The 26,096-nt window shown below is 38.7% G+C and overlaps 1 protein-coding gene across 1 annotated transcript in view; it reads left to right on the top strand.

Annotated features, from left to right (window-relative positions):
* Positions 1-26,096, top strand: part of SOX5 (SRY-box transcription factor 5) — an 845,257-nt gene that overhangs the window by 522,807 nt on the left and 296,354 nt on the right. Inside the window, 2 exon segments of the mRNA XM_033953468.1 lie at positions 15,893-16,065; positions 25,705-25,773. Of these exon segments, the coding sequence (XP_033809359.1) occupies positions 15,893-16,065; positions 25,705-25,773 (242 nt within the window).

The raw sequence follows: 26,096 nt of genomic DNA, 5'->3' as shown, positions 1-26,096 counted from the left end.
AACAGCTCTCAAATATCTGCTTTGATGACAATTGTTGTTTAGATTTTTATCACTATTTACACTCCAATAATCAAAAAGAAAGTAAATGAAATGTATGGATAGAAACATGACGGCAGATGAAGGCCAAATGACCCATCTAATCTGCCCATCCGCAGTAACAATTATCTCTTTCTCTTTCCGAGAGATACCACGTGCCTATCCCAGGCCCTCTTGAATTCAGGCACCGTCTCTGTTTCCACCACCTCTTCTAGGATACTGTTCCACACATCTATCACCCTTTCTGTAAAAAAGTATTTCCTCAGATTACTCCGGAGCCTATTACCTCTTAACTTCATCCTATGCCCTCCCATTGCAGAGATTCCTTTCAAATGAAAGAGACTCGACTCATAAGAGGCTCTTAAACAAACTTGAAGGGCTAAATTTAGGACCCAAAGTAGTGAACTGGATTAAAAACTGGTTGTCGGACAGATGCCAGAGGGTGGTGGTTAATGGAAGTCGCTTGGAGGAAGTAGAGGTGAGTAGTGGAGTCCCTCAGGGTTTGATGCTCGGGCCAATCCTGATCAATATATTTGAGAGTGACATTGCTGAAGGGATAGAAGGTAAGGTTTGCCTTTTTGCGTATGATACCAAGATTTGTAACAGGAGGGAGTGGAGGGAGTGGAAAACATGAGAAAGGATTTGTAAAAGTTAGAGGAATGGTCTAATATCTGGTAACTAAAATTCAATGCAAAGAAATGCAGAGTAATACAATTGGGGATTAATAATCGGAAGGAACCGTATGTGCTGGGAGGTGAGAGGCTGATATGCACAGAGGGGGAGAGGGACCTTGGGGTGATAGTGTCCACAGATCTAAAGGTGAAAAAACAATGCGACAAGGCAGTGATGCTGCCAGAAGGATGCTGGGCTGTATAAAGAGAGGCATAACCAGTAGAAGAAAGAAGGTGTAAATGCCCCTGTACAGGTCGTTGGTGAGGCCCTACTTGGAGTATTGCGTTCAGTTTTGGAGACCATATCTGGTGAAGGACAGAAGAAGACTTGAAGCGGTCCAGAGGAGGGTGACAAAAATGATAGATTTGTGCCAAAAGACGTATGAGGAGAGACAGGAAGCCCTGAATATGTAAACCCTAGAGCAGTGATTCCCAAAAGGAATGAATATGCATGAGAGAGATTTGCATATAATGGAAATGACAGGCATGCATATCTGCTCAATGAATATTCATTAGGGCTAGCCTGAAAACCTAATTGGCCTGGTGGTCCTCCAGGACAGGGTTGGGAACCACTGCCCTAGAGGAAAGGAGGGACAGGGGAGATATGATTCAGACGTTAAATTACTTGAAAGGTATTAACATAGAACGAAATCTTTTCAAGAGAAAGGAAAATGGTAAAAACCAGAGGGCATAATTTGAGGTTGAGGGGTGGGAGACTCAAGAGCAATATAAGGAAATTCTTCTTTACGGAGAGGGTGGTGGATGCCTAGAATGAGTTCCTGGAGAGGAAAATGGTAATGGAGTTCAAAACAGCATGGGATGAACACAGAGGACCTGGAATCAGAAAATAATAGTCAATATTGAAGAACTAAGGCCAGTACTGGGCAGTCTTGCATGGTCTGTGTCTGTATATGGCCGTTTGGTTGAGGATGGGCTGGGGAGGGCTTCAATGGCTGGGATGGTGTAAATGGGCTGGAGTGAGCTTTGACAGAGACTTCAGTAGTTGGAACCTAAGCACAGCACCGGGCAGAGCTTTGGATTCTTGCCCAGAAATAGCTAAGAAGAAGAAAAAAATTTTAATTGAATCAGATTGGGCAGACTGGATGGATCATTTGGGTCTTTATCTGCCATTATCTACTATGTTAAACTCCTTTTATTTACTTACAAGTACATTCACTCTGTAGCTTCTCAGTATCTCTCCTCTCTTATCTCTCCCTATATTCCTCCCCGGGAACTCCGTTCATCGGGTATCTCTAATCAGTACCCTTCTCCTCCACTACATCTCCAGAAGATATCCCTTCTGTCATGGTACACCATATGTTTGAAATAGACTGCCTGAGTCAGTATGTCAAGCTCTGTCTCTGGCAGTGTCCAAATCGCAGCTAAAAGCCCACATTCTCTAACTCCTAACTCTTACCAAAGTCTGTTTTATCATTCCCTCTGTGAGAAATTCTCTAACCCCTATATGTACCCTTTGTCTGTTTTGATTAGATTGTGAGCTGTATCAAGTAGGGATTGTCTCTTACATGTTTACTGTACAATGAGGTGAATGTCTAGCAGCATTATAAAAAATTATTAGTAGTAGTAGTAGTATATTCAGTACTATTCTGTGGATTGGTGGTAGCACTAAATATATACAATATGTGATGAGCAATTTATGCCTAAAAATGTAGCTGTTTCTTCTGTGAAGTGCACGCAGGCAGGGGCACACATGGGCTTAAATATATACAAGCCAACAATCTAAACCAGTGGTCTCAAACTCGCGGCCCGGGGGCCACAAGTGGCCCGCCAAATGCTATTTTGAGGCCCTCGGTATGTTTATCATAATCACAAAAGTAAAATAAAATAGTTTCTTGATCATATGTCTCTTTAGCTATAAATTACAATATTATTATTAAGGCTTAGCTTAAAGAGTTTTACCTCATGCAGAATTGTCATTTATTTAATAAGATATTAACTATGTTTTCTGAAGCCCTCTAAGTACCTACAAATCCAAAATGCGGCCCTGCAAGGGGTTTGAGTTTGAGACCACTGATCTAAACCCAACCTTCTTTGTTGGGGGAATAGAACACCACTTGTTTTGCAGCAGGGTTTTTCAACATGATTCCCCTGATTTGGTATAGAGCCTGTATTTCTGTTTAAAATCCTGTGTTTTAGGATAGCTACTGATCTGGTATAGAGCCTGTATTTCTGACTTACTAGTTTTTAGCCATTGTGTGTGCTGAATAGGTGGAGAAGGGAGGGGCTCTGATTTACTACTAAGGTTAACTGCATTATCTTTGGGACAGTGCTGTGAACAAGTCTGCCCTGTGAACTTCTAAAAGCTAAGCATTTCATATTCTGCTCTTTTCACTGTTTTTCAGCATTATATCTGCTTAATTTCTCTTCTCCTCCTCCCTGTTTCTTACTTTAAAAAAATAAAAAAATTAACCCTTCTCTTTCCTTTATTAAATTTTATTTCCTCTTTCCCTTCATAGGAATAAGGGTAAGACTTATAGTTCCACCAACCCCAGGGACCACTTTTCATATATAGAGACCCAAATAATCAGGACTACTCAATTCAAGTCACTTCACAACCAATCAAGATGACCTTTATTCTATGCAATCACTGTGGTGCTTTAATTCCAAGACACACTATTTGGAGGCTTAAGGCTTGCCCCATCTGTCTTCAACTTGTTAGTATTAAGGAGTTGCTCTGCAAACTTAAACAGGAATTGAATACAATTAAAGCAGCTTCCATCACTCCACAAAATCATACTAACTTACCACCTCTACCTCAGAGAATAAAACAGCCCAGGAATAAATGGGCTCAGGAAGACTGCGACATGTAACACAGAAACATCCACCTTCACAAATATTACCTCTACAGAATTCCTTCGCTCCACTAGTGCACTGCGATACTCAAGAAAACAGAAGGGAGGTGGGACTGGAACCAATGAAGGTAACTCAAGAGAACAAGCGCACCCTAAGCACAAATAAAAAAGGCAAAAACAGAAAACTATTACTGTTGGGGGATTCCATCATCAGAGGCATTAACTTTGGAACACACGAGGAGACCAAAACAGTGAAATGTCTTCCAGGATCCTCAGCTACTAGGAGTTCCAGGCAAATACAGACTATAATTAAGGAAGAAACTAAGGATTTTAACACTGATGTTGTTATCCATCTGGGAACAAATGGCATGGCCAACAAGTCCACACTTGCAGCACAGAAAGCTTTTCGATAGCTTGGTGAGGGCTTGAAACCTTTTGTAAAGCTTTAGCTTTTTCTGAAATACTACCAGCATATGAAAAGGGAGAGCAAAGAGTGAAAAACACAGAGCACTTTAATAGATGGCTCAAAGCCTGGTGTCATCAAGAAGGCCTCAGGTACATAGGAGGATGGGGAAATACATGGAAGGACAAGAAGCTATATTGCACTGATGGGCTACATATTACTAAAGCAGGAAAAAGAAACCTTGCAGATAAATTTAGACAATATGTTTCTAGGCATTTAAACTAGAAGGTGGGGGTGATGTATGTATGAAGGACAATTATAGAGACCACCCCTGACAAAAGAAAAGATGTGATAGTAGTAAAGATTGCAACATAAACAATATCAGAAGCTCATTTCTTTGTATTGCAAAGGAAAGTGAAACGAAACAAAAATCCATATGAAGGAGATTATCGCTGAAAAATAGCTGGAAATGCTTGCAGTCTAAGCAACAAAGTTCATGATCTGCAAGCCCTGATGTTAGAGGCAGATCTAGATATTGTCGCTACCACAGAGACATGGTTCAGTGAATCACATGGATGGGATGCAAACATATCAGGATATAATCTTTTTAGGAAGGATAGAGATGGTCAAAAAGGTGGAGGAGTAGCTCTCTATGTAAAGATCAATATTCAAGCGACCAAAATGCAAGGGAACTGGGGAGAGGAAGAAGTGATATGGATCGCTCTGAAAAGAGAAGATGGAACTTTATCTACGTGGGTGTAGTCTACAGACATCCAACTCAATCGTAGCAAATTGATAAGGATCTGATTGTGGATATCCAAAAGTTTGGAAGGAAAGAGGAGGTTCTGCTGTTGGGAGATTTCAACCTGCCAGAGGCGGACTGGAATGTTCCGTCTGCGCAATCGGAAAGAAATAGGGAGATTGTGGATACCTTTCAAGATGCTCTGCTCAGACAAATGGTGACAGAACCCGCAAGGGAAAAAGTGATATTGAATCTGGTCCTCACAAATGGAGAGAATATCTCTAATGTTCGAGTGGGTGCTCACCTGGGAAGTAGTGATCATCAAATGGTTTGGTTTGATATAACAGCTAAAGTGGAGAGTGGCCGCATGATACTTAAAGTCCTAGATTTCAAACATATGGACTTTAATGCAATGGGAGAGTACCTGAAGAAAGAGTTGTTAGGATGGGAGAACATAAGAGAAGTGGAAAGACAGTGGTCTAAGCTGAAAGGAGTGATAAAAATGACTACAGACCTTTATGTGAAGAAAATCAATAAAAGCAAGAGAAAAAGGAAGCCGATATGGTTCTCCAAACTAGTGGCAGAGAAAATAAAGGCAAAAGAGTTGGCATTCGTGAAATATAAAAAACCCCAAGAAGAGGAGTGCAGAAAGGACTACAGGGTGAAACTGAAAAAAGCCAAGAGAGAGATACGTCTGGCAAAAGCGCAGGCGGAAAAACAAATGGCTAAAAATGTAAAAAAGGGAGACAAAATTTTTCAGATATATTAGTGAAAGGAGGAAGATGAAAAATGGAACTGCTAAACTAAAAGATGCTGGGAACCGATATGTGGAGAGTGATGAGGAAAAAAGCAAATGTGCTAAACAAATACTTCTGTTCGGTGTTCACAGAAGAAAATCCTAGAGAAGGACCGAGATTGTCTGGCAAAGTTACACGAGAAAATGGAGAAGATTCTGCGCCGTTCACGGAGGAGAGTGTTTATGAGCAACTTGAAAAACTGAAGGACTGAAGGTGGGCAAAGTGATGGGACCAGACAGCATCCATCCCAGAACACTAAGGGAGCTCAGAGAGGTTCTGGCGAGTCCTATTACAGACTTGTTCAACAAATCTCTGGAGACGGGAGTGATTCCTGGGGATTGGAGGAGAGCAGATGTGGTCCCTATTCATAAAAGTGGTCACAGGGATGAAGCAGTTGTTGGAAAAATAATGGAAGTGTTGCTGAAAGAAAGGGTAATGTACTTCCTTGAATCTAATGGGTTACAGGATCCGAGGCAACATGGCTTTACAAAAGGTAAATCGTGCCAAACGAACTTGATTGAATTTTTTGATTGGGTGACCAGAGAGCTGGATTGAGGACATATGCTAGATGTAATTTACTTAGATTTCAGCAAAGCCTTTGATACAGTTCCTCATAGGAGGCTGTTGAACAAACTTGAAGGGCTGAAGTTAGGACCCAAAGTGGTGAACTGGGTTAGAAACTGGCTGTCGGACAGACGCCAGAAGGTGGTGGTTAATGGAAGTCGCTCGGAGGAAGGGAAGGTGAGTAGTGGAGTCCCTCAAGGTTCGGTGCTGGGGCCAATCCTGTTCAATATGTTTGTGAGTGACATCACTGAAGGGTTAGAAGGAAAAGTGTACATTTTGCAGATGATACCAAGATTTGTAACAGAGTAGACACCGAAGAGGGAATGGAAAATATGAAAAAGGATCTGCAAAAGTTAGAGGAATGGTCTAATGCCTGGCAACTAAAATTCAATGCAAAGAAATGCAGAGTAATGCATTTGGGGATTAATAATAGGATGGAACCGTATATGCTGGGAAGAGAGAAGCTGATATGCACAGACGGGGAGAGGGACCTTGGGGTGATAGTGTCCGAAGTTCTAAAGGCGAAAAAAACAGTGTGACAAGGCAGTGGCTGCTGCCAGAAGGATGCTGGGCTGTATAAAGAGAGGCATAGCCAGTAGAAGGAAGAAGGTGTTGATGCCCCTGTACAGGTCATTGGTAAGGCCCTACTTGGAATATTGTGTTCAGTTTTGGAGACCGTATCTGGCGAAGGACATAAGAAGACTTGAAGCGGTCCAGAGGAGGGCGACAAAAATGATAGGAGGCTTGCGCCAGAAGACGTATGAGCAGGGCCGGATTTAGATGAAAAGAGGCCCTAGGCTATTCCACTTATGAGGCTCTTTCACCTCCCATTTTTAAGTTTGTAAATTACATGAAAGATAATAAAATACATCATTACTGTGATATATATCAATATGTTAAATGAAACATGTTGTTATTGGTACTAACCTTTATAAAAAATGTGACACGGATAATAAATAAAAAAAAGTCGAACACTTATTTGGACATTTATTCTCAGTACCATATATAGTACTTGTAACAATAATTAATCAAATATAACACACAACATTTACAAAGAAACAAAATTCGAATAATCAAAATCTTTGACTACGAAAATACGAAAATACGCAATAAAAACTATCATATTTTCTATCAAATTAAATTAAATATATTCAATACATTGAAGATTAAACCAAATTCAATTCAGATAAATTTATTTCATAATAATTCGCATTTAAAGTTTAAGTATGAATTATTATGAATTTTAAGTCTTAAACTAAACCAAAAATGGAACTTTATTCAAACAAAATCCAGATCACAAAAAAGAAAATATCAAATTGTATATCATATTAAATTTTATGTTAATAGTTATTTTATTTAAGAACTGATTCAATCCAAGTATACATTTAAAACAAAATAGTAGATTAAAAGAATTTCTTTCTAAACTTTTTCACACAGAATTCTTCTATAAGTTCATCAAAATCTATTTTTCTGAAGGTCTCATTTTCAATGCACAAAATACTCAATGAAGACAACCTCGTCTGGGTCATTGTGCTTCTTAATTGATTTTTGATATGTTTAAGTCTTGAAAATGACCTTTCTCCAATACAATTAGTGACTATTAAACTGAGAAACAGCCGTAATATTGATTCCACATTGGGGAAGGCCACTTGAATATTTTCTTTGAATATTATTTGATACAAGTCTGTATGCGACAATGTGAAATTTTTTGAAGGTTTATGTGTTTGTCTCACATATGTGTGGAAATGAAATAGTTCTTCAGTAAGATTTTGGTTGACATCTTCTTTGTATTCTTGCATTAACAGCTCAACACCTCTTTGAAGTTTGATAATGTAAGATCGGCAAGAAAGGAAAATATTTTCACTACATAATCATAAACAGAAGATCTTCTTCCTAAATTTGATTCTAGTGCATCTAATATAGGAATAAATGATTTAATCCTAAATTTATCTCATGAAGAGAGTTCGTCTAAGGCATCAGGGTCAGATGAATTTTCGTAATTCCCTTGCCTTTTACTTCTTATTATCCTTCTGGCAGTTCTATATTCTGTATTTGGCAACGTGTTTTTTGCTTGTTGCTCAAGTGCATCAAAATCTTCCCTAATTCCACGTAAAATATCCAAAAGTGACCTGTACCAATCTACACAACTACCAAGTAAAATATTAGGGCTTTGAAGAATTTTATTTACTTTTGAAAAATGTCTCAGTATTCGATTCCAGAAATGGAGCATAAACACGAATTCAAATTCTTCCATCTTCTCTAAAAGATTGTTGGCCCTCAATCTAGTATCATCCTTTGTATTATTATCTGAATGTAAATAATTGAGTGCATCAGTGATATCATTGTAATTTTCTAAATAGCTTCTGTAGCTTTTGCGTGTGCCTCCCACCTAGTGTCTGATAAATATTTAGGCACTTTAGAATGAGGTTTCAAATGTGATTTCAGAACGGGAGCCCTAACCCGGAACGGATGGAGGCGAGACAAATGGAAAATTCAAAATTTTCAGCTTGCAGAAATCTCTTCGGACGAGTGGATCGTGAAGAGTTAAAGAAGGAGTTCGAGCAGCTTAATAGCATAAGGCACGTCAATATTTCCCATAGCAATCGGTGAACGTATGAACTATACTTTTGTGCAATCTAGTATATACATTACATTACATTACATTAGGGACTTCTATTCCGCCTATACCTTGCAGTTCAAGGCGGATTACAAAAGAGCTAACTGGACATTTCCAGTGAAGTTACAACAGTTTTGAGGTTTTTTTGGGGTTTTTTTGGTTATAAGGGAGGAACGAACAGACCCAATGAGCCGAACGTGTTGATCTTAACCAATACATTTTTATGTTTGTTTATTAGTCATATGCGTAGAATTTCTCCTTATTTTCGGTTCAGTGTTTTAGTGTTCACTGTTTTTAGAATAGTGTAATTTTAATTTTGCTAACAATTTGAATGTAGGCCCTTCTTGATCTTGAGGCCCTAGGCTGAAGCCTAGTTAGCCTATAGGAAAATGCGGCCCTGCGTATGAGGAGAGACTGGAAGCTCTGAATATGTATACCCTAGAGGAAAGGAGAGACAGGGGAGATATGATTCAGACGTTCAAATACTTGAAGGGTATTAACGTAGAACAAAATATTTTCCAGAGAAAGGAAAATGGTAAAACCAGAGGACATAATTTGAGGTTGAGGGGTGGTAGATTCAAAGGCAATGCTAAGAAATTCTACTTTACGAAGAGGGTGGTGGATGCCTGGAATGCGCTCGTGACTGAGTTCAAAGAAGCGTGGGATGAACACAGAGGATCTAGAATCAGAAAATAATAATAAAAATTGAACTAAGGCCAGTACTGGGCAGATTTGCATGGTCTGTGTCTGTATATGGCCGTTTGGTGGAGGATGAGCTGGGGAGGGCTTCAATAGCTGGGATGGTGTAGATGGGCTGGAGTGAGCTTTGACGGAGACTTCAGTAGTTGGAACCTAAGCACAGCACCAGGCAGAGATTTGGATTCTTGCCCAGAAATAGCTAAGAAGAAAAAATTTAAAAAATGTAAATTGAGTCAGGTTGGGCAGACTGGATGGACCATTTGGGTCTTTATCTGCTGTCATCTACTATGTTACTATGTTACTATGCTTCTGCAAACTGGGGTCTTCCGTTGGGATTGGAGATATTTAGAACTGCTTTCGTAAAAAGTTAAGTGAACTCTTTTTGGTTTCTATGCAGGCTTACTGTTTGGTCCCATGGAACTTGTTTATATATCTGCGGCACTAATTGATATCTAAGAATTTCCTGTTGGTTAGAAGAACTATTTGGCCAGTTGATATATGTGGAGTTTTTTTGACCAATGATGACAAGAGAGCCTATGATTATTCAGTTGTGAGCTGTGTTGTAACGCCCCTGTTTCCTTTGAGGTCTTTTTTTCTCCACTTTGGGTAAAGTGGTAGCCAGTGGTATTCTTTTCCCTAAAAGAAGAGTTGGGTTTGGATTGTTGGCTTTGATATTTTCAAACTCTGAACTGTGTGATATATTCTTAAATGTATATACCCATATGCACTGGGCCCCCATTGTTTAGCATATGTGTCTTTCTGTGTGCATATTCCATGACTGTGAGGAAAAGCTGACTATAGGCCAAGTCTCTCTGTACCGGCACATGAGCCAAACTGAGTAGTTGCTGGAGTGATAAACAGGTAACAAAAATAAAGGACAATGTTCTTAAACACCCAAATTCCTTTCATCAATAGTAAAGATTTATTTCTGGTCAGAGTTCCCCTCTGCCATTCACAGCAATACCTTGCACTTTCCCAATTGGCTGGGGAACTCTAAGGCTTGGAGTTTTGACTAGCCCAGCCTGTGAATTAGTGAAATGTGTCCCTTTTCCTATACCCTCCCTTTACTTGGTGCCTTTTGGGATAACTGGGGTTTCTTAGCCCTTCTTTAACCCACTGGCAATTTGCTTTGGAAAGGGTTAATAGGTATTAGTCTCAGGAAACCTTCTCTCCATCAATTGTTCTGGCTTAGGAAGGACAACCTTATTAGATCTGGGTTTGGGCACTGGCTTGTTAATTCTGGATTGCTGTACTAGGGCAGGCACGACATCCCTCAGATTTGGCTTTGCCCTGTGCACTACTGTGCCCCCAGAATTTTGCATGCCACAAAACATACATGCCACAGGTACAAGTATAATCCCAAAATGGCTGTCAGAATGAGAATGCCAAATTTTAGAGCTGCTGACACTCTTCTCCTGACCAGGCTTTTCCATGGATGAACACCATCTGCTCAATATTCAGCACTATTTAGCCAGCCTAGAGCGGTTCCTTGCTGGCTAACTGCTTATATTCAGTCATTCCAAATGTATGTTATGAAAACTGCAGCATGTCCAGAATTAGCATAGCCTATGATTACTTTTCAGAAACTATGAGATCATACTACATTGGCTGACCAACTGAAATTCAGATTTATTTTAAATTGTATTGTTTGGTGTTTGGGGTGTTTTGTGGTAAGGGGGGTCTCAATATTTGAGAGATCTTTTGCAACTTTAACAGCCTGAACATAATTTGAGGTATAGTGATGCTAATAATTTGGTCCTGCCTTCTGTTAAGAAGTTCAGTATACAGTATGTACAGGCTGCTCTTTTTTTTCTGGCATTGTACCAGGGCTTTGGAATAAATTTCCTGCACAGCTTAAAGTGGTTTGGGACTTTGTAGTTTTTCAGAAGTATTTGAAGACTTAGCCCTACTAAACCCTATATTGCGGGAAGATGAGTTAAATGCTCTAATGCTCATATGGATTTAATGGGCATTGGAGCATTTACCGTGTGGCATTCACTCCCATGGCTTATGATAGTAAAAGAGGGCCTCTGGGTTAAGATGTTGGGATGGATGAATGGGGATCCTACTGTATGCTGTTGTGCTTTAATATTTTTTGACTGGGATGTTTGTATTCTGCACTATATGGTCTTTTGGCTAAAAACTGTGGATTATAAAATGCTATAATAAATTACATTTTTAAATTAAAATCAAATAACTACTAGTAAATGAAAGAGACAAAGAAGAAAAAGACATATCCGAAAATGAAAAGAAAAAGAAAGAAAACAAAATGAATAGATGAGACTGCAGGGCCAGAAAAAGAGATGCTGAACAGTAAAACAAAGGCAGAGACAAAGGTTGAATATTTTTATTGTCTGATAGATAACCCTTCAGTGTAAAATATCTTTGGACTCAGTCCAAAATTTCAGAACCTGAACATTTGTCCCACTTGGGGAGTTGGAGAGGAAGGGCAGTTCTATAACCAAGCACCCAGAAATACTCGTAGACACCATGGTAGCACCTGATAGGAACCTATCCTGTAAAGCAGAGGTTCCCAACATGCAGTATGCATACCCAAGGGGGTTATTACTAAATCAACAAAAGTGAAGTGGATAAATATATAAATATCAATAACTATATGCTCCACTGAATCAGCTGAGAGTATTATCTTCAATGGAAGAAAAAGCCTCGGATTTGTTTAGGCAGGGTATAAATGCTCAAGCCTCCTCCACTCACATTATCAGCAGAAAAAACTTCCATAGAGACCATACACTTGCTGCTAAGCTTGTTTTACATATGGGACATGAGTCATTAAGCCAGGGTACACCCGGTGGGGCCTCCGCGTGTGCGGATCACCGGACTTGATGGACCCAGGGTCTGATCCGGAGATGGCAATTCTTATGTTCTTATGTGTCATTCTCTAGTCTTTTGGACTGGCCAGAAACAGTAGAAAGCTGGCATTGGATCTCTATTCCCTTCCGTGAACCCAGAAGTCTTTCAGACACATGCATGCATCTGCAGGGAGCATTCAAAGTCTTACTACATGGAGGAAAGGTCTAGGAAGACCTGAAGACTCCAGAGGTTTTATTGGAAATCCATTAGTGTGTGTGCCAAAGCAGGCACATGCACAGGATTATGTGTACATTTCTAAACCAGCTCAGGATGCAGAGCTGTGCAGTATAGACATACCAGAACAGAGAATAAGGAGAAACACCAGAGCCCTGGCAAGGGGGTAACTGGAAAAATATAATTTACTCCTCCCCCCTCCTTTACAAAACCATGCAAGATGATTTTAACACCGGGCAGTGTGCTGAATGCTTTGCGCTACTCCAATGCACATAGGAACTCTATGGCCATTGGAGCAGTGCAAAGCATTCAGCACACTGGCTGGCGCTAAAAACCTTTTGTGTGGTTTTGTAAAAAGGGGGTTAATTTGGTCAGTTTTATTTGTGAACAAAAGGGTTTGCGGAAAACAAATGTGGAAGCTTGAGTTGGTGACAGGCACATGCTGCATTGAGCCTGGCTCATGCCTGGCTCACAATTATAGAAGTGGGGCTGTAGATATTCTAAACTGCCACTTTGATCCACTGACAATTTGGGAGGGACAACCAGATAGAAAAGAGGTGTGTGCTTTCATTTCTTGGGATACACAAAGTACAAACGAGAGAAACAAGAAGGAAGAACACACAGAGCACAAATGGAGAAGTTTTTTTTCTTTTATTGATTTATATAAAGTTAGATTAGTAGGTATAAAAGAAATCAGACTTCTTTCCTGGTCATTGCTGTAAAACACCTGATGTAATAAAAGTGGTGGCCAGCAAAAAGAGCACCCTGAAAAAGAAGCAGAAAATTTTACAAGACATAAGTAACTACTTTTGAACAAACCTCATAGAAAAAGTCAGTAACAGAGAGAAGCAGAAAGATAAAGAAAAAAAGAAATAAAAGAAAAACAATTCCTACCTGGTTAAGAATTTTGGATCCAGATGTTATATGTAGAAACTAGGAAATCTGAAAAACAAATGGTGAATGCTCTGAAGCTAATAGAATTCCTATGAGTGTTGGAGCATTTAGCAATCCAGTCTGCAGTAGAAACCTCTACCGTGGTTTAATAAAAGGGGGGTTCATAATTTAGGGTACAGAATTTAAAAGCCTATCTGACAGCATTCTTGAAGTGTTATGTATATTGCTGAGATATAGTCTTATTAAATTTATGAAACTAATAATTACTATTGGCCTTTGCAAATGAAGGGGATAGCTATGTGTTATTGCCCATGCTCTGTTTTTCCTCTACCCTAGTACTAATGCCACCCACTTATTAGGTTTCTAAATTTAGGTCTTTATTGAAACTAAGCACTTTACCATACTACCTATTAATATTAAGAGCTTAAACCCTTTGAAATTTGACTCCTCAGGCTCCTAAATTGGTTTCTATATATTTACCGGTATTAAGGCTGTTCTTAAACATATGGTCTTAGTTTAACTGAACTTCTAAATTTTGGAGGAGAAACAGTCTCTATCAGCTGCAAATACTATGGTCAGTCCTAGTAGAGATGCAAGCAAGTCTCTAGAGTAGCCTGATGGGCAGTACAGTGGACTGCAAAGAGGTGGACCCATGCCCATATGCCACCTTAACTAGTACAGTTGTGGTGGAAAGTGTGAGCCCACCCAAAAAATCCACTGTAGTGCCATATACTGTACATGACACCTGCATGTATAAGGGCTGTTGGGATGGTAGATAGGTGGGTACAGTAGGTTTTGGGGGAGTTTTGGAGGACTCACTATATAATGCACAGGGGTTATGGTGAGATGTGTACCTGGAACCCTTAATGCGAAGTTCACAGCAGTTCCCCCTAGGGTGCTCCAGTGCTCTGCTAGCATGTCTGTGTGGCCAGTCCATTAAAAATGCTGGCTCGTCCTTCATGCATATGGCCTGTTTTGGACATTTTTAATTTGGATTTTTTTCCAATAAAGGCCAAAAATGGTCGGTATATTAAAAATAATAAAACTTGAAACTAGACAACTAGCTGGACAAAATGTCTAGCTGGGCAATTTTTTGAAAAAAATAAAAATATATATATAGAAGTCTTGTAGATTCAAAAATGGGCATTTTCTCCACCAGATTTTTAGATGTTTTTCTCAAAATGTCTAGTCAGACTTAGATGTCCTATCAAAAATGCCCCTCCACATCACTTGTTCTGTCTGTTTTTGAATATTGCAATGCAGTTTTGTTGGGGGTTGCCAACAATTTGATAAGACAAATTCAGATTGTTCAGAATGATGCAGCAAAATTATTGGTGGGCAAACCAAGGTGATCAAGTGCTTTTTTAACATTGAAAGAGCTGCATTGGCTCCTGATTGTATGTAGACTAAAGATTAAGATTCTACTATTGACTTTTAAGGTTTTACAGACTTCTGAACCACATCATTTATTTGTTTGAGGAAGTTTATGCCAAATAGGACATTACATTCCAGTCAAGATTCTTTGTTGGAAGTACCCTTCTGTTAGAGAAATTAAATCTGAATGCATTAGGTCTCAACTGTTTTCTGTGATGGCACCCACTTAATGGAATGCCTTACCAAAAGGCTAAAGATTGGAATCAGATGTACGTCAATTTAAAAGAAAATTGAAGGCGCTACTTTTTAAGGAATGTTTCTGTTCAGATCTGTATATGATATGACTTACTGTAAGCAAAATGGGGTGATTGAAACTTAGGGCTCCTTTTACAAAGGTGCGCTAAGCATTTTAGCGTGCTTAGCACATGCTAAACGCTAATGCGTGCATGTTAGTCTATGGATGCATTAGCAATTAGCGCGTGTGTATAATTTGCACGTGCTAAACACACACTAAAACGCATAGTGCACCTTAGTAAAATAGGGGGTTAGTTTTATTGTTTTAATAGATGTTTGTGTGATTTGTCTTAGAAGCTGTGAATGTATTATTGTAAACCATTTTGAACTGACTTTGGTTAGTAAAATGGTAAAGAAAATTTTAATAAAGATAAAGATGCCTAAAGATATGGATGACCCAATTTGAGAATCAAACTAGAGACCTTCTATGTGGAACTGCATAGCAGTTGTCACTGAGCCACCAGATGGTTGTCTTGCACGCACAATTTGACAATTGCCCTAACAGAAAATGACTTTCAAAATGTTTTTTATCTGGTAAACAGTACGTCTGAAAATTTCCTACCCTTTCCATGTGGCTACTTTTTCCTTAGATAAATTTTATCTCATCGTTTATTCTATTACTTCAAAGTTGAAATGTAATTCTTGTTTTTAGTTTGGATGTAATCCGCCTTGAACCGCAAGGTAATGGCAGAATAGAAATCACTAATGTAATGTAATTTTAAAAGATAGTAAGTGTGCAATTTCCCTTTGAAAATTAATACAAAGTTTGTGGATTGACGTATACATAGACTTTGCAAATAATTAATTTTGAAAATTGCCATGTTATGATTAATAGAAAAGGGTTATCATAAAATGAATATTTGAGATTAACTTTGTACTTATAAAAAACCTATTATATCATCCTCATTTATCTCTCTATTTTCTTTCACCTTTTAATTTCCAGGAACTCCAGAAAGCCTAGCTGAGAAGGAAAGACAACTGATGGGAATGATTAATCAACTAACTAGCTTGCGGGAGCAGCTGCTAGCAGCTCATGATGAACAGAAGAAAATAGCTGCTTCACAAATTGAGAAACAGCGCCAACAAATGGAACTGGCCAAGCAGCAACAGGAACAGGTGAATTATCTCATTCTTCCCAGTGCTGGACCAAAGGTATTGGATACTCTAGGCCAGGGCTGCCCAAGTCCGGTCCTCGAGATCTACTGGCAGGCCAGGTTTTCAGGATATCCACATTGAATTTGCATGAGAGAGATTTGCCTGCACTGCCTTCCTGGTATGCAAATCTCTCTCTCATGCATATTCATTGTGGATATCCTGAAAACCTGGCTTGCCAGTAGATCTCGAGGACCGGAACTGGGTAGCCCTGCTCTAGGCAAACCTTCAGCTATGCAGGTCCTCCCCTCCTGCATTTCTCTTTTCCTTTTGCCTCTGTATCCCCCTTCCCCAGTGACCAGCATCACCCTTGGCAAGGGGATAAGAGGAGAATGCTGTTACACTGAAGGGAAAAAGGCTTTGAAATCCTCCTGTTGATGTGTAATCTGGCAGTTGGTTTATTATATAATGAAATTGAGACCAGTACCAAAGCAATGCAAAATATGGAACAAATACAACCATTCAACCTGGTCAAAGGTTGTTTTTTTTCCATCAAGAGAGACACTGAGAAAGCAGAAACCTGTAGAGTTTTAGGAGCTTAGATTAATTGTAATCCCAGCCAAGTGGTATTAGAAGAGTGCCAATTAACAATAAAAACCATTTGATTTATACCAATAATTTTCGGTAGTAGGGGCACTAACCTCTTTGCCAGCACCATGGCAAAAGTTTTTCCATCAATATTTTTTTAATGATATGGGTCTATAGATATATATACCTCCTGTATGGTCTCTTCCAGAGTTGAGGAGCACAATCATTAGGGTTTCAGGTAGTACACCATTCATGTCCTCGTACCTCGCAACCTGATGATAACAACTGTAGAATTAGATGGTAGAATTAAAGGCTTTGGAATACTCTTGTGAATCTATTCATCCCTTTGGCCTTAAGACTGGGTAAGAATTTCATCACTTCCTTAACTTCATTCTCTTATACAAGTATATCTTTGACTAGTATGGCTTTCTCAGCAAGTGATAAGGTTAAACCTTTGAGTTGTTCAAGGAAATCAGCACAATCAGCCTGATTTTCACTAGATTATAATGTATCCATCTGTTAATTAGTCCAGTTCCAGTAGCATTCTTTGCAAGAGGGATTTTTTTCTCTATTCTTCTGCCCCTTAAGATACTTTGCAAGTACCCTCCCAGCTCTATTAAAGGCCTCATGATAGGATGTTTGTTGCACCCCTAGTTCTCTGACTCAGAAAAGCATTGTACTGAAACTTCACCTGATCAAATTTGTTTAAAATGCTCCTATCCTATTTCTGCTTCAACCTGCCCTCCATAAACTGCAAGTTCCTTTTTAAGCTGTTACATTTCCGTGTTATGCATTTTTCTCCTTCTGATTGTATAGACAATAATGGCACCACGTATGGTGACTTTGAAGGTATCTCATATGATATCCTGAGATACAAAGACCTGATTATTAAACTGAATGTAGATTGCAATCACCCCTGCAAGTTCCACGCAAAAGTCATCATCTGACAGTAGGGCATTATTGAATCTCCAAATAGGGTATGACTCATCTTTCATTTTTGTTTACAATTCTAGTGCAATTCGCATGATTTGAAAGTTGATATCAATGGTTGCACTGCAACAGCTCATGTCATACTCTTTAAAAATCAAAAAAATAAGTTGATTCTTGGAAAGGAACAAAATGCAAAATCTTGTCCCCTTGTACTCATTAGCCTTCAGATATCAACAAGCCCTAATAACTCAACTATACGTGATAAATCGGCAACAGGGGATTGTGCTTGAGTTCGTGATAGACCTTCCAACATGGGATCAACACATGATTAAAATCACATCCATAAGTACTCAGGTAGAACCATGTTCCAGTACATTGGCCTTGTTACAAATATTCACTACTTTCTGGACCATCACAAATCCGTAGCACTTTTTTCCTTGGACTTATCTGCAGCATTCGACACCATAGACCACGAAATTCTTCTCTACCGTCTGCAATCATTAGGGATTGATGGCCAAATCTTACAATGGCTAACATCCTTCCTTTCAAACCGAACCATGAGAGTTAAATTTAATGAGTCCTACTCCAATAATTTTTCCTTATCTTCTGGTGTTCCACAAGGATCTATATTATCCCCTCTGCTATTTAATATCTTCTTATCCCCATTTATCACCATGTCCCAGTCATTGGGATTTACAACCTTTTCATATGCAGACGATATTCAACTACTACATCCTCTTAACCCAGAAAACATTGAAGAAATAAATACGATTACTAACAAATTAGAAAAAATGAAAACATGGTTAAACAACAACAAATTAGCTTTAAACACTCAAAAAACAAAAACCATGCTTTTTACTTGGAAGGGAGACATACTTCAAAAAATACCATTCAAACTTGACAATATTCCATTAGAATCAGTATCCAAATTGAAAATCCTCGGTGTAATAATCGATGTTGATTTATCCTTTCATGACCATATCAGCGCAATAGTTAAAACCTGTTTTTACAGATTACGGCTTCTACGCTCGATCTCTACTTTCTTGGAAACTAAATCTCTCAATATCTTAATTCACTCTCTCATCATTTCTAAACTGGACTATTGTAACGCGCTTCTTATTAACATAACCCAAAAAGAAAATAGACGTCTCCAAATTATCCAAAATACAGCAGTTAAATTAATATTTAATGCAAAGAAATTTGACCACGTTTCACCTTTACTAATTAAATTACACTGGCTGCCCATAACCCATCGAATTACCTTTAAAATATTATTTTTAGTCTATAAAACATTAAGCACCAATGAACCTCAATTTATCTCAAAAATGATTGTCCCACATAATTCTGCTCGTTCTCTAAGATCTTCTTCATCTAATTTGCTTTCAGTCCCATCACTAAGAATCATAGGTACTAGACGCAATGACATTTTTTCAGTAAAAGCTCCCACACTATGGAATGCCCTCCCAAATTTTATTAAAAATGAAACTGACCTTGCAGTATTTAAGAAAAACTTGAAAACATATTTATTCCAGGACGCTTTTGACCTATAAAACACCGTCCTTCTAGATTTCTGTATTCTTCTTTCTTTTTTCTCTTAACCCATTATTACCTAATTTGTTTTTATCCTTTGATGTCATACTCTAACAAATAATAAGATTGTAATTTCTCCCCTCCCTTCCCACCCTTTCTTGTTTGTCAATCTTCGTTTGTCCTAAAAATGAATTTGGTATATTAAACGTATGTCTGTCTTTTAAGTGACCTTGTAACCTAAATTGTATTACCACACTCTGATGGTTTTTTAACTGTACATCGCTTAGATATCTTGATAAGCGATTCATCAAATAAAGGTAAACTTGAAACTTGAAACTTGAAACTTTGAAGTTGTTTAATAAAGGATTTATCTCCCACAGAATGAGCATAGATGTTGAATAGTGTAAAGGACTCTTCACCAATCCTGTCCTCTATTTTCACCCACCTACCTTCAGTATTCTTTGAATGGGATAGTATACAGAGCTGTGCCATCCTGCTGACAGCAATATCAATATCACCCTTCTTATCTTGAGCCTTAAAATGTAGACAGGCTCTTACCCACTCTCCTTTGAGCTTCTCTGATTCAAATGCCAAGTGAGTTTCCTGCAAGAAATAGGGGGACAGGGACGAGGGCTACGGGTTTTTTTTTGTTTTTTTTGCAGCGAGAGGAGCGGAATAATCTTGCTTTTTGAAGAAGGCGCAAAAAAAAGTTAACTTCTTGCACTGAAGTGTGCAGAGCAGGGTGTGTTGGGCAGAAGGAGGCGGGTAGGAAATGGTTAGGGAGAAATGCTGGGATTCTTTCAAGTTGCATTGAAATGTTGGATGCGGGATCAATCTTGTCGTTCTTCCGCAGGTGAAACGAAAAAAAACGAAACCTGTTCTTCTCCCTCCCACCCTTCCCTGTGGAAACCACATCCCAGGGTTGCCTTCACTGTGGTGGCAGGTTTTGGCATAGATATTTGGTTTCCTTTGAAGTTTTTTAAGCTGCTGGTCTTTAACCACAGGAGCAGGGGGGGGGGGTTTGATTCATTTTATTTCATAGGGAAGCAGCTTCTAAACAATCTATTGTTGGGGGGGGGGGTTCAGGAAATGGTTGCGGGAATTTCATTTAATTTGCATGTAACGTTTTTCTGCTGAGCAGGCAGATTCCTGTACATAAGAGAGAAGAAGGAAGCTGAACGTCGCGGGTTCTGATAACTTGTTTTTAGATATCACGTGTCGGACGTTTTTGTATGGATGTGATTTTTTTTTTCCCCCTGATACAGTGTGTGATTTCGCAGCTACCATATGACTTAATTCCTCCCCTCCCCGGCAGTTTATTCTAACAGCGTTGTTTTTCTAGTGTCTGACGTGCTAAACTGGCCACTGATGCCATTCTACAGTATGATAACTTGCTAAACGGCTTAAGAATCCGTACATAAATGGAGCAAGACTGACATATAATGCCTTTAGAAAAGCCATAAAAACTGCCTTATTCAACAGAATTGTCACCTAAAAACTACATATCACCTAACATGTCACCTAACACTACATATGTCCGCTCCTGCTTTCAAATCTGAAATGTCTAACATTATATTCTGCTGCCTGTTGCTGTATTTTCACTGCCTTTTGTAAGATTCCATATGCGGTATCTCTCTGCCTTTTTGTAAGACTCTATATGCTCGGACCTTTTGTAAGATTCTATATGCTTTTTTGTAAGTTTCTATATACTGTATCCCGGACTTCAACACATTGTAACTCGCTGATTGTCCAGCTCTCTTCGGTGTGAACCGCCTAGAAGTCTCACGACTATGGCGGTATAGAAGAATAAAGTTATTATTATTATATATGTCCATTATTATTTTAGGAAATCCAGTACCCTTTTTATCCTGATGGGGTGGTTGAGACTGTTAACATTCAAAGAATATATTCCCTCCCCCCCCTCCTTACAATCAGTACCAAGAATGACCAGAATGTAACAATCTCACTGAATAAAGAACCCCATTTTCAGTTCCCAAAGTAGAAACACACATACATGCAACTCACGCACTCATAGAAACATACAAAACCCACCTGACCCTAGCCATACATTCTATCTTCTACCCCCATCAGCCAGCTAGGACACAACAATTTAGCACCTTCCCAAAGCACTTCCCCCATCATATCTAAAATGAAGCATTGTGGCCCTCAGTACAAATTATTGTAGCATGAACATTGTTAGTGAACCAACAGTTATAAAAAGAACAGTGTTTGTGCTGACTAAATCTCACTATACAGCTACAGCTTACTGTACAGTCTTGTTCTCAGCTTTTTGTGCTGAAAACAAGGACTCCTCTGAGTTATATTTGCAACTGTAAGAGGCTCCTATTCAGCCAACCCATTATTCTGTAATCGTAGTATTACCAGCCAGACTCTGTATTTGTTGAGCAATTTTCTCTAATAGCATGAAATAGAGAATAAACACTCACAATTGATGACTTCAAGGCAGTTCAGCTCTGTAACAGAATCTTCTCACTCTACCAGCTTTCCTATTCAAGCTGGAAGTGTGTCCACACCTTGTGGAAATAACGCTGTTCTCCAGACTTAGATATAAAACTAAGCTGCATTAGATTGTTAGAAATAAAGGGTGAAAAACCTGGTGGGAGAATAATGCTAACTCAGGTTCTCATACAGTAATTCAGTCTGACAAATATGGCAACTGTTCTCTCTCACAGAAAAAGAAGGTGAGCTTAAGCTCTATGGATGCAGCCTAGCTCTCTGGGAGAAGCAAAGCCCTCTGGGGATTTAAGTCCATAGAGCACACCTTACCCATAAATCTTAACATAAACACTTAATCTTGTTCTTATATAAGAAACTGAGTAAATGCCCACATAAAGCGGGGGCAGAACACTGTTTATGTTTATTTTGCACTTGCTATACTGCCCTTTCTGAGAAAACAGGTTAGAGCGGTTTACATGTCAACTAAAATAAAAGACAGAAAAAAGAACTCCATTTAAAATAGGAAAGGCAACAATCAAAAGAATCATGCACTTAAATAGGATAAAAGCAAAATTTACTAACAGGCTTCATGACTGCAAGGCTTCATGGCCCAGAGAGATTGGCCCTAGTCAGCTCTCAAAAGTGACACTATAACTTTCTGATATAACAGATACCAAATTGTACAGTTTTGTGCCATATAAACTCTTGCATTGGTGATGACTCATGAAACCAGATGGTTTTGTTACTGCATGTGACTTTCATAACTACAGGGTAAAACAATCCGTATTGTCGGGCTCATAATAAAAAAACATCCTAAATCAGCACATAGAGATCCTAATCACCAGGATGTCCAAGTGCTAATAATCAAAACCACCTTTCTGGATGTCTAGCGAGGTGTCCCAGCCTCTGTGTGTTCAGAGCACAAGATGGGTGTGGTGGAGATATGTTATGGGTGGGCTTTGGGTGTGTCTAAGGGCAGGTTAGACTTGGACATCTTGCAGCGATAATCAAATGTTTTGCAAGACATCCTGGATGGAACTTAGACATTTGGAGTTAGATCTATTTTATAAACATCTAAGTGCCACAAAGGTGCCCAAACAGGACAGATGACCACTGCATGCATCAAGGTAAGACACCCCCACACTCCCCCAGTACTCACTGACCCCCTTCTACCACACAAAAATGAGAACAAAAGGGTACATACCTTTCTCTAAAATAGCAGCATCTGGGGAAGCCTAGTGGAGCAAAGCACAGTTGTCTTAAGTAGCCTGGTGGGTGGGCTAGTGAGCCATAAAGAGGAGGACCTAGGCCCATAAGCCACTCTAACCACTACCTTTATGGTAGAACATGTCGAGCCCACCCAAACCCTACTATATTGCCATATAGGTGCCTCCTACTGCCTAAGTGCTATTGGGGAGGTACACAGGTGGGTATAGTAGGATATGGGGTTTTTAGGGAGCTCACCATAAATTATAAGGGGGGTTATGGTGAGATACATTTGGCACCATTTCTGTGACATTCACAGTGCCCTCTAAAGTGTTCTATTGCTCTGTTGGGATGTCTATGTGGCCAGTCCATTACTATGTTGACCCCTCCCATATCCAAATGGTCTGTATGTGGGCATTTTCAACATGGATGTTTTTCTGATCAAACATGGGTATAAAGATAGATGTTCTGGTGGCCTAGTCATCCCAGTGGCCAAGACCTCTAAGTAGACGATTTTCAAAAAAGATATATATATTTGGACATCCAGCAGTTTGCCATTCAAAAATGTCCAGTTCTGTTCCTCCAACTTTGGACGTCCAACTAGAAATGTCCAAGTTATATGTTTGTTTTTTTTAATGCTCCTCTGTCTGTCCATGTGTTCTAATTGTGGGATAGGAACTGCTTGCAACATTGAACAGTTGTTCTTGCAAAGTCTGGTACTCTACTCCAGTGTTTCTCAACTCAGTCTTGGAGTACCCCCTTGCCAGTCAGGTTTTCAGGATATCTACAATGAATATGCACGAAAAAATTAGCATATAAGGAGGCAGTGCATGCAAATCAAGTTTATGCAAATTCATTGTGGATATCCTGTAAACCTGACTGCCAAGGGGATACTCCAGGACTGAGTTTAGAAACACCGCTCTACTCAATTAAACACCATTTCAGATTAAGCCAGGCTCTGATCTCAAGCGCATTCAGCTACATCACATTGCATGCATGAGACTGTGCAGCCAGTGAGCCTTTGTAACATCAAATGAGTGTTTAAATACACAAATTTGAACTAAAGGTTTTGGGAAAAAAACAATCTACACTGGAAAATTAAACAAATTTGGTCTCTAATTAAACTCTATCTAATACCTAGTTTTTTGCACTGAGATACAAAAATAAAGTATTTATATAATAATTATTTTGTATGCTCTTCCCTATGTTTGACTGAATATTTCTTTGTATTTCAGTTTATTACTTATGCTTCTTTTTAAATACAAACTTAAAATACCCTCTGGTAGGCTACCAATTTTTATATTATTCCTCCTGTTTCTGTTCTCTGAGATTCATTGTTTATAATCCCACCTGCACCTTTCTGTCCCTTTTCTACTTCTGCTATCCACTGCTCCATATGCCTTGTATATTCAGTGCAGTTCATTTGAATTATCAGATTTGCTAATTTGGATTGTAAAGCAGAAATGTTATTGGGAGTGTCTTGGATATGTGATTTGTTTGCAATGCATTCTGCAATAATTGGCTCTAGTTATTCAGCTGAACCTCTCACAGCTGCCATTTTGAGAGGAGTTGGCTGGTTCAGTTTTGGTCTCATACCACCAGCTACTGCTTTAAATACCAACTTAATCTTGTTGAGTTTTCCACTAGACGTAATAAAATATGTGAAGAGGTCCCAAAAAAATCACGATAAACAGCATAAGGAGTGCAATTAGAAAAGGTTAAAAAAGGATAAACTAAGATGATAAAGAGGATGGAACTCCTCTCATTTGAGATTGGAAAAGAGTCAGCTGAGAGGAGATATTGAAGTACACAAAATTATGAGTGAATAAATATTTTACTCCCATCAAAAATGACAAAGACTAGGGGATATTCAATAGTTAAAGGGAAATACTTTTAACATCAATAGGAGGAAATATTTTTTAACTTAAAAAATATTTAAGCTCTGGAACCGGTTGCTAGAGGATGTGGTAACAGAGGTTAACGTAGATGGGTTTAAAAAAAAATTTGGACAAGTTCCTGGAGAAAAGATCATAGTCTGCTAATAAAACAGACATGGAAAAATCTACTGCTTACACTAGGATTGATAGCATAAAATGTTGCTACTATTTGGATTTCTGACAGGTACTTTTCACCTAGATTGGCCACTAAGAAACAGGATACTGGGCTAGATAGACCATTGGCCTGACCCAGTATAGCTATTCGTATGTTCTTATATTCTCTAGGTACTAAGCTCTGCCCCTTGACAAGACTTTAAAAAAATGTTAGAGAAAGAAAAACTATTAAAAATGGCATTCTGGAAAATATCTGCATGCTTGAAGGAAGCTTTTCTTACAAGATGCATAGGAGATCCTACATTCAGAAACAAAGCCAGTTGATGCCACATGAGGCCCTCTTGATGTGCTATAAAATTTTCAGAATGAGGAGTGGATCCCAGATATAATAAAAGTTGATCTTTATTTCAAAAGATCCTAAAAATACCTGACATGGGCCACGTTTTGCCCAAAACAGGGCTGCATCAGGGGTAACATTCTAAAACACATACATCAAATCATAATGTTAGAAAAGGCACAAAAATAATTCAGAAGGGAGTCAATACAAAACACATGTAATAATATTTACATCAATAATTAAAGTGACATAAATAGGTGATATATTAAAAGGTGTTTATCATGCTGTGAGTGAAAAATCATATTGAAAAATCCTATATACCAGTTAGTAGAGTATCAAAATCACACACTCTAACAAAACACTCTATAATTCAGCACAGCTGTAAAATTAAAATTGAAAATCATCATTCAGTTATAAACATCTAAACATACAATAGTAGTGAATCAGTACCATGACTGCAGTGACAAGCTCCACCAGTCTTTAATATCTTTCTAAATCACTTTTCTGCCAATAACATTAAGTAATATATTTGTCATTGATTTCTAATGGGAAATTTCTTCACAGATTGCAAGGCAACAGCAGCAGTTATTACAACAGCAACACAAAATCAACCTTCTTCAGCAACAGATCCAGGTCAGAGATCTTCTTTAAAGTTCTATACCTCTTTGTTGATCCTAAGCTTTGATCACATCTAATGACTTTCATCTTTTGGGAACCAATGGAGCCCTTTTACTAAAAAGTGGTGAAGGTTTTGCATTTGTCATACTGTAAGTACTCAAAGTACCACACAGTAAGTGCAAAACCTGTAAATGCATATTTGTTAGTGTACCTTAAAAACTTTAGTGCATGCCATTTGAATTTAAAATGCTCTAACCAATAAATTAATGTGTGCTTGTTTAATGGTGTACATTAAAATGTCAAAGTACAATTTAAAAATTTTGCATTAAAATAAACTT

This window comes from Geotrypetes seraphini, chromosome 7 (assembly GCF_902459505.1).
Source record: "Geotrypetes seraphini chromosome 7, aGeoSer1.1, whole genome shotgun sequence".
Classification (NCBI taxonomy): domain Eukaryota; kingdom Metazoa; phylum Chordata; class Amphibia; order Gymnophiona; family Dermophiidae; genus Geotrypetes; species Geotrypetes seraphini.
Note: the sequence above shows the minus strand (reverse complement) of the source record. Positions and strands in the feature narration are given on the sequence as shown.